The sequence below is a fragment of the Rhinolophus ferrumequinum genome, chromosome 8, assembly GCF_004115265.2.
Source record: "Rhinolophus ferrumequinum isolate MPI-CBG mRhiFer1 chromosome 8, mRhiFer1_v1.p, whole genome shotgun sequence".
In the NCBI taxonomy this organism is placed as follows: Eukaryota; Metazoa; Chordata; class Mammalia; order Chiroptera; family Rhinolophidae; genus Rhinolophus; species Rhinolophus ferrumequinum.
The window spans coordinates 47,092,904-47,108,946 of NC_046291.1; the positions used below are offsets into that span (position 1 = coordinate 47,092,904).

The following is a 16,043-nucleotide window of genomic DNA, read 5'->3' on the forward strand; positions in this document are numbered from 1 at the left end:
CTTAGGAATCAGATCTCACTTGAACATGATCTTAATTTTAAAAGAGCTACTCTTCCCATTTGCTTCTACTTCAAATCCAACTAATCTTTGATGTAGGTTACAGTTTCACATTTAAAGGATCTTTAAATCTTTGGTCCTTTCCCCCCTTCCTTTCTTGTAGAGATATAGCAGGCATGTCACAATGTAGTGTCTACACCCTGGACTTTCCAACCAGGAGCCTAAATGGGAAAATACTCAGAAGGAACATTTTCAGTGACCTTTAGTAAAATAAAGATCTGTGTATTCTAGTTTGTTTTGTGAATCTCAGAGCGCAGATGGCCAGATTCCAAGTGGTGATAATATGTAACACCACAATATTTTTAATATTATTATTATCATTAACACTTGGTATAGGTACTTAAAACATTATGTAAAATTAAAAGCAATATGTTAACACTGCTTTTTTCTATATAAAAAATAAATAAAATCACGTATCCCACTAGGGAACTAGACCAAATTTATTAAGTGATTAAGTTTATTTTGAAACCACATTGTTTTGCTTCTAATGTGCTAAAAGAGCTTCATGGAAGGTCACAGAGTTGAAATAGATTTCGGAGCATGTCTAGTTTGATATCTTCATTTTTTCAGATGAGAAAACTGAGGTGTATACCATTTTCATCTGAGTTATTCATCTCAGTTCCAGGGGTACAAGACAGATTACAAGCAGTAAATTAGAATAGGGGAATGGTGCAGCTCTAAACACACACACAATATAAAACAGGACTGCAGAGTTTCTGTTCATAGTGTTACAGGGACTCAGCTTTGGGCTAGAGTCATTTATTGGCCACGGACACACTTGTTACTTGCTAAACTCAAAGTTCACCATTCACTTAATGTTTTAGTCCATTCAATCACTGCATGATCTGATGTTAAATGTATCCTTTTTCTATGCTTTCCTCTTCTATCTTTATTTTCTGGCGTATCTGTTATAAGCTGTTTATGTGAGCTGATATAATAGCGTGGTTCATTTGGTTATTTAAAAATTACTTTCTTGATGTAGGCATAACTAACTTACATTGTTTTACCTCCACTAAAGGCTCTTAGGGAAGGACTTGGTACCTCATGGCAAAATAAAGTAAGGTGTTCTAAATGTAATTTTTTTTATGTGATAATTCCTTAAAGACAAAGAACCATGGGGTTTTCATGTTATTTTTTGAATTAATACAGGTGTACAAAATAAAATATTGATTAGACATTTACACACCTCATAAAGTGATAATCCCAACAATTCTACCACTCTGACACCGTACATAGATATTATAATACCATTGACTATATTCCTTACGCTGTACTTCACATTCTGTGACTATATATTTTTTAAATTACAGTTGACATTCAGTACTATTTTATATTAGTTTGAGGTGTACAGCATAGTGAGATCCATGTTTTTTTTGTTGTTTTTTAAATTTATTGGGGTGACAATTGTTAGTAAAATTACATAGATTTCAGGTGTACAATTCTGTATTACATCATCTATAAATCCCATTGTGTGTTCACCACCCAGAATCAGTTCTCCTTCCATCACCATATATTTGATCCCCCTTACCCTCATCTCCCACCCCCCCACCCCGCTTACCCTCTGGTTTCCGGTTCAGGCCTTTACTCTCCCCCTTTTTATGTTTTGGTTGCCACAAATTGTCCCTGTTGATGGTGGTCGAATAACCTCCTTTAGTATTTCTTGTAGTGCAAGTCGTGTATTAGAAAATTCCCTCAGCTTCTGTATGTGTGGAAAGGTCTTTATTCCTCCTTCATATCTAAAGGATATCTTTGCTGGATATATTATTCTTGGCTCATAATTTCTCTCTTTCAATAGTTTGAATATTCCGTTCTTCTCCCTCCTGGCTTGTAGAGTTTCTGCTAAAAAATCTGATGATAATCTAGTGGGCTTTCCTTTGTAGGTTACCGTCTTCTTTTCCCTGGCTGCCTTGAGGATTCTTTCTTTGTTGTTGATTTTAGACAGCTTCAATACAATGTGCCTTGGAGAAGGCCTGTAGGGATTGAGGTAATTAGGTGTTGTATTTGCTTCTTGGACTCAAGGATCCAGTTCTGTCCACAAGTTTGGGAAGTTCTCATCGATAATTTGTTTGAATATATTCTCTGTTCCCTTCTCTCTTTCTTCTCCTTCTGGTATGCCCATAATTCTTACATTGCTCTTTCTGATGGAGTCAGAAAGTTCTTGCAGAGTTCTTTCATGTCTTTTAAGTCTCAAGTCTCTTTCTTCTTCCATCCGTGTAATTTCCAGGTTTCTATCTTCGATGTCACTGATTCTTTCCTCCATCTGGTCAACTCTACTACCTAAACTGGTTATTTCATTCTTAATTTCTTCTATTGAGTTCTTAATCTCCAGAAAGTCTATTTGGTTCTTTTTTAAAATTTCAATCTCTTTCGTAAAATGCTCATGTTGTTCTTTGATTGTGTTTCTGAGTTCATTAAACTGCCTTTCTGTGTTTTCTTGCATCTCGTTGAGTTTTTTCAGAACTGCAATCTTGAATTCTCTGTCATTTAAGTCACATATTTCCATATCTTTAAGTTCCTTTTCTGGAGACTTTTTACTTTCTTTCTGAGCTGTCTTGTTGCCTTGGTTATTCATGGCAATTACTGATTTATTATTTCTCTTCCTAGACATCTACAGGAGTGGCTTCTGCAACAGGTTGATAGGAAGAGGTCTTTCTTTTGTTTTCCAGTACTTGTTGGTAGAATGTTTTATTTTTCTCCGACTGAAGCCTTTTATTTCTCTCACACAGTAGTGCTATGTTTCCTCTGCACTATTCCAGCTTCTCACACAGTGGGGGGATTCCCTGGGAGACGGGCTTCTCCTCTGTTAATAGTGCGCTTGGGTCACAGGGCGCAGTGTCCTAGTGGATATGCTGAGAGCTTTTGAAGTTCCAAAGCTCTTTCTGCACCAGATTCAGAGCCCGTATGTTTCAGCAGTTCTGTTTACTCCTGCAGGGATCCGCCCAGATAGGTGGGGCCAGGGGCGGAGTGAGTTGTGAGAGGTGGCCCAGAGCAATGGCAGCGACCACCACCCTATCCGGTCCTGCTTCCACAGCTCCCTCCCTTTTGCTGGAACTAGTTGGGCTGCAAATCTGTGTCTGCAGTCCACAGTTCTCAGAAGAGCAAATATTCTGTTCTTTTGATCTGACACTGCTACTGTTCCACTTCTAGCACCGGGCAGGTGGGGGCAGGGCGAGCCCTGGGAGGGTAGGGAGGGGTCGGCTAGTCTCAGTGCCTAAGGCTTCTGTTCTCTGTGGCAGTGAGGGCTTAAATCACCGTTTTCAGCCTTCTTCTCTCAGTCTTTTCTCCGAGGTCTCTGCCGTGAGCATTGGGTTCAGCCGTGTTATATGCTGTCCCCTCAGCCCTGTGGGCCATAAGTGGAGCCCTAGCAGTCCGAACTCTTCCCTCTCCAGCAGCTGCGGTAGTTCCAGGATGCAGTGAGCTTGGAGCACTGAACTGCGCCCACGCGGCTCCATCTCCGCACTTCTCTATTCCCTCCTCCCCTGCTCGCGCGATTCACCCACCTTTAGGTGAATTCAGTAGTGGCCTCTTCATCTTGCCTGTCTGTTGTGCAGGGAGTCCCTTGTGGAGTTATTGTTTTTCGATTAGTTGTAAATTCTAGGGCAGATTTACAGAGGCTCACCTCATGCCGGCAGTTTGATGACTTCAATAGATCCATGGTTTTGTGCCTTGATTATCTTTGGGTGAAATGTCATTATTTTCTAATTTCATATACTATATGATATGGGGAATTATAAAACTTCATTTTCTCCACATCTACCTACTGGATAACACAGCTTTCCGGCTGCCATATTTTGTGGAGATTTTTTCTCACCTATTTCCCAGAAAGATATGTTTCTATGTATGAATGTGAATTTCACTATTTTCTTGCCTGGCAATATAAATAAGTTGTTAATACACAAAGCATTATAGACATTCTCTGCCATATTACATGGCAGAACACCATTACTCATTCTTTACACGTGTTCATTTAGAAATGTAATAAGTTAATATTGAGCATGTTTTCTTCTTGCAATCTGACCAAAAAAAAAAATTACATTTACATGATGTTAATAGAAATTTGTAGCTAGAGTCTCATTATGGGTCACAATTACTTTGCTGAAAAGAATAGTAATGACAGAATTGGGTTGGTATCCATTTTCTCAAAATAAATTTTACAAACAGAAGCTTTCATATAATTATATCACTTTAGCCTGAAATTTTTGTACTGTAGCAACATCTTACCTATGAAGAAGAAAACAGAGGGAGGGGGGTGATTTGTGTAATTAGAACAGACTCTAACCTATGAAATAGATACCCATATGTCAGAGTCTGTGTTCTAATCACACAAATTCTTTTATCAGTTTGGGTAAGTCATTCATCTCAGTTCCAGGGGTACAAGACAGATTACAAGCAGTAAATTAGAATAAGGGAACGGTGCAGCTCTCCACACACATACAACTATTCAATCAAACTTCCTGACATTGGATGGTTCTTCGCCATTGACAAAATGACCATGGGCAGTCACCCACTAGCAGGAAAGGAACTAGAGAAGTGTATAGATGGGCAAAACACCTGATGGGAGCAGTACTATGGTATAGTACAGATAATTATTGTTTTTTTCCAGATTGATAAGCCTAATTCATCATTTTAAGAAAAAATCTAAATTATTGTCATTTAACAAATATCAATGTGGCTACTGTGTGCCGGGTCATAAGAATGCAAAAGTCCTCAGGAAACAGAGTCTAGGGCAAACTAAAGTCCATGGAACGTCAGTCAAAGCCACTCTTTATCAGGCTCCACCATAGGTTCATTCATTAGTATGTGTTAGAGGATAGGATTGATTATAATTTGTTCTGAAAATGTCTATCCCATAGGGTTAAACTATGTTAAAAGTTTGGTGCTTTACATCTGCAAAATGAGCCTTCTTCCTAAAGAATGTAAAGAGCTGAAATATAAAATGATAGTTATTATATCCAGAAAATAAAACTTAAATATATTATGAACACACAAAACTTGCAGAATGAATAAAATAGGTACTACTGAGACATGCTGCCATGTAGAATTTTTTTTTTTTTTTAAGGAGGGCACAGCTCACAATGGTCCATGCAGAGATCAAACCAGAAACCTTGGTGTTATTAGCACCACACTCTTACCAACTGAGTTAACTAGCTACCCGCTGCCATGTACAATTTAAAATGGAACAATTGTCTTCTCTTCCCACGCTGTTCCATTGTCTGCTGCTACAACACTGGTCTTAAGCACAGGAAGACAGCAGTACAGTTGCCAAATGGAAGGAAGGCAAGAAAGTCTTGTCCCCAAATCTCTTCAGCACTGAGGCCTAATATTCTACCATTACTAATTGTAACAAATGATTCCAGTGAAATTATGAGTCTTTGGGTCGCTGCATTTCAAGTGCAAACATCCCTACGAGGTGATAACGTTGCAGCTTTCTCTTACTGAAAATAGGCATCAATCAGAAATCTTTTTTTTTTTTTCCCTGGAGTAGGCACAATAATGGACAAGAAATGAAGCACATGAAGTGGACACTAAGAGAACTGGACTACTTGTTTTGTGTTTTTGTTTCTGGCCAGCCACGTGCCATAGTTCTAATGAAAGGCTTTCGTTTTAAACGCACTTCCTTAGTTTTAAAATGTCCCATATCCCTCACATAAATTGGCCCTGCCAGCCATACGCTCACAAATAATATGTTCTTGTGCCAAAGCTGCCTCAACCAGCTTTGTCAGGGACTAAGAATAGCAAGCCAGCCTCGTGGTCAGCATCTTTCCCTTTCGCTTCTTCTCAAAGAAGCTTTGTTTATTCCTAACCCTGGGAGAGGCTTACTGCTCCCTGGGAAATTTGGTGAAGATGCTCATTCTGCTGGTTTAAAAAGAACTACAGTTTTAAAGTCTTAATATTTTATTTTCCTAATTATAGCTATATTAGTCTGCTTATTCCATAGCAACTATGGAGGAGCTGAGCAAGTAGAAATATAGGAAAATCACACTATTTACTAGGAAAAATATCTCCTGATTTCCTTAAGACTTTCAGAAATTTTATGAATATGAATTATAACAGCATTTAAAGATTTCTAATAGGATAAACTTTATCTTGTCTCGAACTTTGGGCATTTTTTTGGCTTATGTGCTCCAGTCGAGCAGTTGTCTTAGCCATCATCACCATTCCCCATTGTTGACAAGCTAACTAAAGTTAGAAACAGCTGCATGAATAGTGATAGCACAGCCAAGCAACCATGGCACACTGTTCCTTTAAAAATACTATCATAAGTTATGTGGGGATTAGATGGGAAGTTAAGTTTTCATATTGAAAAATGCAGGTAACAGAATTAAGCATGGCTAGATTTTTCTGAAAATCTAGTTGCTGAAGGGACTTCATGCATGCTTCTACTTGTATCTGCAGTGGTCTTGAATTTGAGCTTCGGAAAGGTGCAGGATATAAGATGGATTTCCAGCAGGACCCAAAGAGAAAAATGCCAGCAACTTTGTCAAAGGAGCACGTGTGTCAGAGGAAGCTGATCCCATTTCACACGCCCATAGCGCCATGAATATTGTTTGGCCTTAGAAATCATCTTCAGTGGAAGTGCATACATTCTGAAGCAAACAGAAATAAAATTGCACTTGTCGTTTCTCAGTCTTAAATTTCGTAGTCCAAAGTAGACTTAAAATTTCATGGTTTAGAATGAAAAGGTTTAAGGCTCAGCCTTTCTCCATTCATCACATAGTCTTCAAATAGATGTTGACTTTTCCCACTTAAACAAGCAGATGTGACGCAGTGGTTATCAGGTTGATGACAGAGCCTTCTTTTTTTCTTTAGACTGAAGTTTATAATATAAGTCATGTTCAAGTAAGGGGAAAAAAGAATATAATATTTTATATTTTATTGTATAAATATTCATAATAAGAAATGTTATTTTCCCCTTTGTTTTATTTTGTTTTTATTAAAAACAAATTTTATTTTTAATTGTGGTAAAATATGCATAATTTACCATCTTACCTATTTTAAGGGTACAGGTCAGTGATATTAAGTTCTATTTACATTGTTGTACAACCATCACCACCATCCATCTCCAGGACGTCTTCATCGTCTTACTGGAAATTCTGTACTCATTAAACACTGACTCTCCATTGAGAACATGTTTTCTTAAAGACACAAGGGTCTCTGATTTCCTCAGATGTGGTAGTTACTATGCCTATAGTTATGGATTTTAACTTCACAGAAAAAAGTTCCTCCAAAGTTTTATGTGAATAATTCAGGAAGTAGTCTCTTTATGTAGTCTCTTTAATCCCATTAAAATGACCGGGTTTGTCTTTTCCTACCAAAATCAAACACATGCATATTAAAACATCAGCTGTCAAGGATTCAAATACTAACTGGTTATCTCATAAATATTCCAACTGAATATGATCTTTTAAATATTTTCTTGAGTTCTGATAGTGAAATAGTTTTCAAATTTTGACGCTCTAGTTCTCTCCACTCCTTTAGAATGTTACTGTTTTATCAATTTAAATGTTTAATGTGGTCTCTATGCTTGGTTTAATTTGTAGCTTAACACTAATGTTCAACACTTCTTTTTATCACATAAAACAAACAACACTGATTAAGTGTAGGTGTGTCAGATACAAAAATTGTGTCAGTCTAATAATTTCCTTATATGCAGGTTTGCTAGGGTTTTATAGATAATTATCTCCAAGAAGTGTTAAATATAAGAATAAGGTTTTATTTTTACAGTATGCAGAATTTGAAATAAGCATTTTGAGAAAGAAGTGTTTTCTAAGGCAGATGATGTCTTTTCTGTGTTGCAAGTTTGAAATCTAGCAAGCGCACAGACTTTATTCCCTCCCAAATCATTTATTTGATGTCATTGAAAAGAATTTTAAGGTTTTTCTGTGCTCAAATTTATCACTCCTGGTATTGTCCTTTCTTAATGTTAAGTGCTTCCCTATAATCTGAGAAGGTTTATGTTTTCTCTGTCCTTGTCTTTGCTGATAATATAAACAGAGTGACCTGGCAATATGTTTGTTCTCGCATATGGAGAAGGGCACAGAAAGTGCTGCTTCAATGGAACTGGACTGCTTAAAATTCTGGTTCACTGGTAAAGCTGAACTGTTTGTTCTTAAGACTGTCTTAATCTATGCCCTATTCTCAATGTTTAGCCATATACTTTGTTCATACACAAATTAGCATTGCTATCATTGGTAACAACTATCACTTCACTTTTCCATTTCTGAAGGAACTCTGAAGTTAATGGCCTATATCTAATAATTAAATCTCTTCTGGAAACTGTTCATAAAAAATAACTTTTTGCTGGATTTGGGCAAATAAGTCCTTTTCCTACTAAATCTCATGATGGGTTTCCTCTTCTACCCCACTATCCTATGTAGTCTAAATGTCAAAACTTCATTGACCTCTGCAACATGAGCAGCTCCTTGGAGCCCTAATATATTTATGTATGATGGCTGTAAGAGAGCCCTGGGAGATGAATGGAGCTGGGGCAAATATTAGCACACAGAGAACAGAATGAATGGGAAAAGTTATATCAAATAAGTACAAATAAGAAAATTATAGTTGTTGAAAATCTGTGATACGTTAAAAACTTTACTGGTTGGAGGCCAAAGGTTATTCTATAACTGTAATACAATTATAAATTACGAAAAGTACTAAGAGCAATTTATAATTATATTTTAAGGATATGTGTAAATTCACATCATATGTTCATTTGTTTTCTACTGAAAATCACTGTAGATACATTTGAAGATTATGAATATTTTGCAGTGTTTAGATATTTTGATTTATTACAAGTAAATATTAGTGTTCTCATTTTAAGGTAATCACCTCTTTCTTTTTATTGACCTGTAGCTCAAAGAGTCATTCAAAGATACCAAAAAGAAATTCAACAATTTGAAGTTTAATTACACTAAGAAAAATGAAAAAGCTCGGAATCTGAGGGCTCTTAAATATCAAATTCAACAAGTTGATATGTATGCTGAAAAAATACAGGTAACAAGAAAGTGTGTGTGTATGTTTGCATGTACTACTACAATTACTGCAAAATGATTTGCATTTCAATTCTAGATGCCTAATCCTTGGGCCTTTTATAGCATTGGGACTAAAAGGGTAGTTTTCCATTTTTATAGCAATCGGGTTCTTCATGTAAAGTATGTAATAAATTGATCTATCTTTTGAAGGCAGCTCTAGAATGGTTTCTGCCAAACCTACCTTGCCTCTCTGCTTCCATTCTTCCGCCCAAAACACACACACACACACACACACACACACACACACACACTCACGCACGCACACACACACGCACCTCTTCTGTACCCCTCTTCCTTTCCTATACCTGCTTGTGTTAGGAGCTTTCTCTCCTGTGGTTACAGCCCCTGATACCTACCTTGATTATCACATGTGCTGGCTAAGTTCTTTAAATACTTTTCCTGGGAAGCAGTGAACTTCCTGAAGACAATAAAATACCTGATTTTATGACCATTGTCTTATTTTTTTAATCATAGTATCATTCACGGAATCTGGAATAGACCTTGGTGTATAGTAAATTTTCTATGTGTGCTGAATACTGAATCAATGTACTATTTGGAAGAAAACCCGTTTTTTCCCCCAAAATACATTTGTAATAATTGTGATTTTTTTAACGTATTATAATGGAGGAAGCTACAAAAGTTTTTTTCAAGTTTTTCTCCAATATTTAATCACTTGCTAACCTCTTAAAAGTTGAATTTTATTTTAAAAACTTTTTTTTTTCTTTTTCGCACAGACTTTGAAAAGGAAAATGGAAAAAGTTGAGATTAAAACTTCTGATTCTTTATTAAATTATCCAAATAATAAAGGTAATATCCTTTTGGAAGCCATGAAGGATTTGCAAAAACATGTGGATGAGTTTGACAGAGTTGTAACAGATTACAAGAAGAACTTGGACCTGACTGAGCATCTCCAGGAGATGATAGAAGAGGTATCCTGTTCTCTACAAGTATCCGTGTTGTAATGTTGTTTCAGAAAATTACTCTGCTACTTTAAAACAATGTTCCATTAGCTATTATTGTCATTAAATCCATGTATCATGCTCCTTTTCATAATTAATTCCTTACAATAATTTCCTAAAGTAGAACTGCTGGACCAAAGGGGTTGGATGTTACAAGGTTTTGATTGTTCAGTTGGTCTTTGGAAAGATTTTACTAATTTACTCTTGCCAGCAACATAGGAAAATTTCTCATTTTTCCATAACCTCATCAATTCAAGATGTTTAATCATCATGGAATTATGTTCACTGCTTGATATTTGTTTAAAATACTCAAAATGACTTATTGATTTCACAGAATTTGGAAGTGTTTACAAAAAAAAGGTGATACTAGGATTTTTCAGGTTCAAACATTGTTATTGCTGTTATTTTTGGTTTTGTAAAGAAGAAAATCAGTAGGGTATGCATAAAATATATGAAATTTGACAAGTTAATGTTATTTGCACAGCTCACATTGAAGAAACTCTACACTTGAAGTTCTGGAGTGTTCTTTGTAGCCCATTATTCTGAGATAAAACATCTTTCTTTACCACTAACATGGTAGAGCTTTTAGATTTAGCATCATATTAAGAAGGAACAAGGCGATCATTCTTGTATAACCAGTACATAGGTTTGCTGTAGCTCTGTGGCGCTTATTTAAAGCCACTTTCTAACAGTCAAGTTTTCTATTTCTCACTCAGTGTAAGTGGTGGTGTCCTTGGTCAGACATGTTCCTTCCATCATGGTTATTTATTTTTAGTGAGAAAGCTCTCCACTGTACTTTGAAAATATGATTGAATGTCTTTCATTTTAAAAGGTCAAATGCTATTCTTGAGATGATAGTTCCTCAATTCACAGATTAAATCTCATTCTTAAAAGAGAGTTCATTTGTGTGTTAATCAGGCAATACTTTATCCATGTATTGTTAATGATTTCAATTAATTAGACTGGATTTTGTGTGTTTGGGCTTTTTTCTTTCCTTTTACCGGATACTCGGATTCTTTTCAGTGCCATAAGCTTTCGATGCTGCCTGCTCTTGCAAGTATACAACATTCCTCTTAGGAAGTATGTTTCAGGCACCTCTAAGAAAGCCGGAAAATCAAATGAATTGCCATACTTTTACTTTCTTATCTTAAGACTCTAATATCCAAGTGCAAAGTATATGATCATATTTTGGTATTTTCTTTAAGGCTTACAGAATTCAAACTAATGTGAATATAAAGTTTGAGGAAATTGAAATTTGGTATTTCAGTGGCCAAATGAAGAACTTTAGAAGGGTGGTGTTGCTTTAATCTATGCTTTGTCCCATTTTAATTTAGTGTAATTTTTGGTGTGAAGATGCAAGTGCCACAGTTGTAAGAGTTGGAAAATATTCCACAGAGTGCAAAACAAAGGATGCTGTGGAAAGTCTCCACCAGCAGTTCAATAAGTTTATCATACCCTCTGTGCCTCAGCAAGAAGAAAGGATTCAGGAGATCAGTGACCTCGCTCAACGATTATATGGTAGGTCTCTTTGAAGGTATCCAATGAGTCACCATTAAACAAAGCTATACTGCACCTAATCCAGCACAGAGCAGAGCCTGGCACACCTTCAGGGTCCTCATTACACCAACCCATTTAGGAAAAGGGCCCAAGATAAGATCCTACAACCTGCAAAAATAAACACTAGGAAACGAAGAATAACTGTCTGCAGATGAAGCCTGCAGACTTTAAACTACCATGTGTAAACCCTCCTTCTTTAATCCCTTTTCTCCCTCATCCCTGTTGATCATCTTCAAGGTATTAAAAACGGAATAATACTCAGCTTATCTAGACCAAAAAATTCTAATTTTTACTAGAGTGATTTTTTGAACAACATACAAAACTCGCATAATACTTTAAATAAGTATAAAGCTAAGACTGAAGTCTCTTATTTCTATGAGGCTTATGGTTCATGGACATAGTCAAGAGCTGGAAATGTTTCCCTTGCCTTCCTCTCACTTCTGGCATATATGGGAAAACACAATTATGATCTCACGGGTCCTGCTTTCTTCTTCTCCACGACTAGGAAAGATAACACAGTTGTCAGCTGTATTATCTTAGAGGTTCTTCTACCTAAAGAAAGCCCCCATTTAAGAAACCTCCTGGATGTTAACAGTCCCTGAGGGCGCTGAGGAATACCTTGCATGAGTTCTCTGCTAACTATGAGACTAAGACTTATTCCCAGTGACCAGGCAGATCCAGCCCGGAAAGAAGATAGCACCAGGTGGTACAAAGTGTTTCCCTTGGCTACCCACAGCTGCTGCCAGATAGATATTCTCTTTGGTAATGTGACACACTACCCATGGTTAGCCATAAAATTTTTGTAGAACAATATATACTTCACTACCTAATATTCAATTGGAAATGAATTATTAATGGGTATCCAAAGGAAGGGGTAGAAATACAAATGTCATAGAATATAGATTGAAAAATTAATAGAAACTAATGCAATGTTGTGTTCTTACTATTGTCACTGTATACGTTTCACCAAAAAATTTTGGAGACACTCACACTGTAGCATAATTGCCTCTTTATTTGTCTGTCTTCTCTATTGACCATAAGCTCCTTGAGGGTAAGGCAAGTATATTTTATCACTGTATTTCAGTGCCTATTCAATTTTAGGATGTGATAAGTACTTGCCAACACTCCATAAAAGTTATATTCCTATGCTGTCATGCATGATCCTGTTTCCTGCTTTGTTTTGTATTTCTGTACCTTATCACCAGTTGACATATCATATAGTTATTGGTCTGTTTCCTTACCAGAGTGTAAGCTCCAGGAGAAAAGGGATTTTGCCTGTTAGTTCACTGCTTCATGGTACATACTAAGTGCTTAGCAAATATTTGATGAATAAATGAATCATTGAATGAATAATGGAATGGCAAGTGTCTTTATCTGTTCAATATGGAAACCATGGAATTTTTAAAAACTCTGCATCAAGTAAGATACTTTAGGAATATTATATCAACTCTTGCAGGCCACCTAAGCATTATTAAATTCAGAATCTGAATGCAAATAAATTTATCTCAAACATTTGTTTTTTTGAGTACCTATTATTTACTAGGAACTGTGATTGATATAAAGATAAATAAGACCTAGTTTCTTCATTCAAGAATCCACTCTCTAAGCCTAGAAGTCATGATATGGTAAATGCAGTGAAGGCAGTGGCAAAGGTATAATGTGTGTATTAGTCTGCTTGGGCTACCATAACAAATACCACAGCCCGCGTGGCTTCAACCACAGAAATTCCTTTCCTCGCAGTTCTGGTTGCTGGAAGTCTAAGATCAAGGCGCTGACGGGTTAGTTTCTCTCCTTGGCTTGCAGGTGGCCATTCTCTCCCTGCTGCTTCACCTGGACAGCCAGCCTTCTGTGTGCAGGCTCCCCTGGTGCCCCTCCCTCTTTCTATAAAGGCAACAGTCATATTGGATAAGGGCCCCACTCTAATGGCCTCTTTTAACTTAATCAGCACTTTGAAAACCTTGTCTCCAAGTATGGTTCCATTCTGAGACACTGGGGATTGGGACTTCAGCATATGAATTTTGGGAGGGCCACAATTGAGCGCACAACAACGTGTAATACAGTTTACCCTAACCTGTGGATTCCAGTAGTCAAGGTTCACATCGCAGTCCTCCAGTTATTGTCTGGGGTACCTGAAGAAGCTCTTTTGAGCCTCAGGTTCCTCATTTGTAAAATGCAACAGAACCTACCTGTGGAGGACTACATTCAATAATGCATATAAAGTGCCAATGCACTCACTACGTGGTACATACCCTTATTATTATTCCAGTAGGAAGAGATGAAATCCAGTTGGCAAAGATTTAAAAATTTTTCTCAAAGATATTGGCACTTGAAGTAGACCCTGAAAAGTAGGTAGGATTTTGACAGCAGAAATAGGGAGTCAGGGAAGGGCATTCTCAGCTTGGGAAAGAATACTCATTGGCTTTGGGGATATTTAGGGAAGACACATTTGTTCAGTTTGGCCAGAGATTAAATATGTGAGATATACATTAGGCAGATTTACATTTGAGAGAGGCAAGTTAAAACCATATTATGGAGGGCCTTGATTGTATACTTTTCTAGCTAGTGAAGAAACACTGAATGCTCTGAACAGGAGAAAACTGGTTAGAATAGAGCTTTAAGCATATTAACATAGCAACATTATTTAGGGCACATAAAAGTGGCCTGGTACAGTAAATGTAACCATGTTTTTAGAATATCTGGTTTTCAAAAAATGCCTTCATTCATTTATTTATCTGTTCAGTAAGTATTTATTAAGCACTTACTATCTATCAGGACTTCATCACACACTGGAGAGATGAATTAATGCCTGTTTTTTTGTTTGTTTGTTTTGGCCAGGGATTTGACCTTTAAAAATAGTTTTATTCAGTGATAAATATGTATAGACTAATCAGAGGGGTCACTTTGTAAATATCTAACCACTATGCTGCATACCTGAAACTAATATAAAATAATATTAAATGTCAATTGTAATTGAAAAATAAAAATTAAAAAAACACTAAAAAAATATTTTTAAGTATCTTAAAAAAAGTTTTATTCCTTCTTTTCCCCAGGTTTGGAAGAAGGGCAGAAATATGCTGAGAAAATAGTGGCAAAACACAAAGAGGTCCTTGAATCTATTACTGAATTATGTGGCTCTCTCACAGAGCTTGAAGAAAAGCTGAAGGTAATGAATGTCTTCTCAGAATATGCATTTTCATGTGATATAAATAAAAATGTGTTGATCAAGTGTCTTCTGGTGCAAAGATGTTCTAAAGGAAATTCTCAAGGGACATAATGTTCACGTTTGTTTCATAGCTTTCTAATATAATTATCTGGTGTTTCTGATAATTAATTCTGTTTCTTTTCTATCTGCAGAGAAAAATATTGCAGAGAATGAGGGCTAAACACAATTAAGGTGTCTCATTTATATTTTCGTGGATCATATCCTAAAGGATAAATGTGTGCCATTAAAATCAAAGTAAAGTCTCTATTAAGTAGCCTTATGTTTTTGTTCATAAATAATGAATGTAACTTTTTCTTTTATTCCAAAGTGTGACCCCGGAGAAAAATAAAACTAATCTTCAGGTATTATATTCATAGAACATTTAACTTCATGGAAATATTCAACTAATCATTAGTATCATTGATAGAACAAAAAACTAATGCTAAATATATGGAGAAAATATGTTTATGTCTGTCTAGGCAAAATACATTTAAAAGAGAGAAATACACACACACACACACACACACACACACACACATACACACACACACACACACAGAGCGTGCCAAACAAATGTATACACTTTTTAAGAAAGGGAAACTATTAAAATTGTAATACTCAATGTATACTGATAACAAAAGATGAATACACATCCCATTTGACTTCTGCAATTACAAGAGGTGCTCAGAGTGGTTACCATCAGTGTCCAGACACTTCTGATTATGGCGAACTACTGCTTGAGCAACGTTGACGAAAGTGTCCACTTGTATACATTTTTTTTGGCACCCCCAGTATATATACACATGTACACACACATATATGCACATACACACACACACATATACACATATATAGTTTTGTCTGTGTCAAGTCAAAAACTGGTTTCATCAGTGCTGTTTTTACAACTGACTGAGAGACCTGGTTATTTAGAATGGAGAGATTGGTGAGGTAATGAAGAGCACGACCTCTAGAATAAGACACAGCTGCTTAGGAATATCAACTCTCCAGATTATTGGATTTGTGATTTCGGGGAAATTGCTTAATCTCTCTGAGCCTCAATTTCCTAATCTGTAAAATGGAGGAAATCGGGGAACCTAGTGCTAGGGTAGCGCTGAGGATTGAGTGTGGGGACACCCAGGATTATCACTGTGATTATTGTTGCTATTGAGACAGAATGGTGCTCTTGCAGTTCAGAGCAAAATTATTGTTATTTCAGGCAATGATGTCTTTCTGTAT

The 16,043-nt window shown here is 36.5% G+C and overlaps 1 protein-coding gene across 3 annotated transcripts in view; it reads left to right on the forward strand.

Annotated features, from left to right (window-relative positions):
- The window catches only part of CCDC141 (coiled-coil domain containing 141), a 179,947-nt gene that overhangs the window by 146,473 nt on the left and 17,431 nt on the right, over positions 1-16,043 (forward strand). For all 3 annotated transcript variants that reach the window (XM_033113107.1, XM_033113108.1, XM_033113110.1), the window contains 4 exons: positions 8,911-9,051; positions 9,824-10,018; positions 11,383-11,566; positions 14,656-14,768. In XM_033113107.1, coding sequence (XP_032968998.1) covers positions 8,911-9,051; positions 9,824-10,018; positions 11,383-11,566; positions 14,656-14,768 — 633 coding nt within the window. The remainder of the gene's footprint in view (positions 1-8,910; positions 9,052-9,823; positions 10,019-11,382; positions 11,567-14,655; positions 14,769-16,043) is intronic.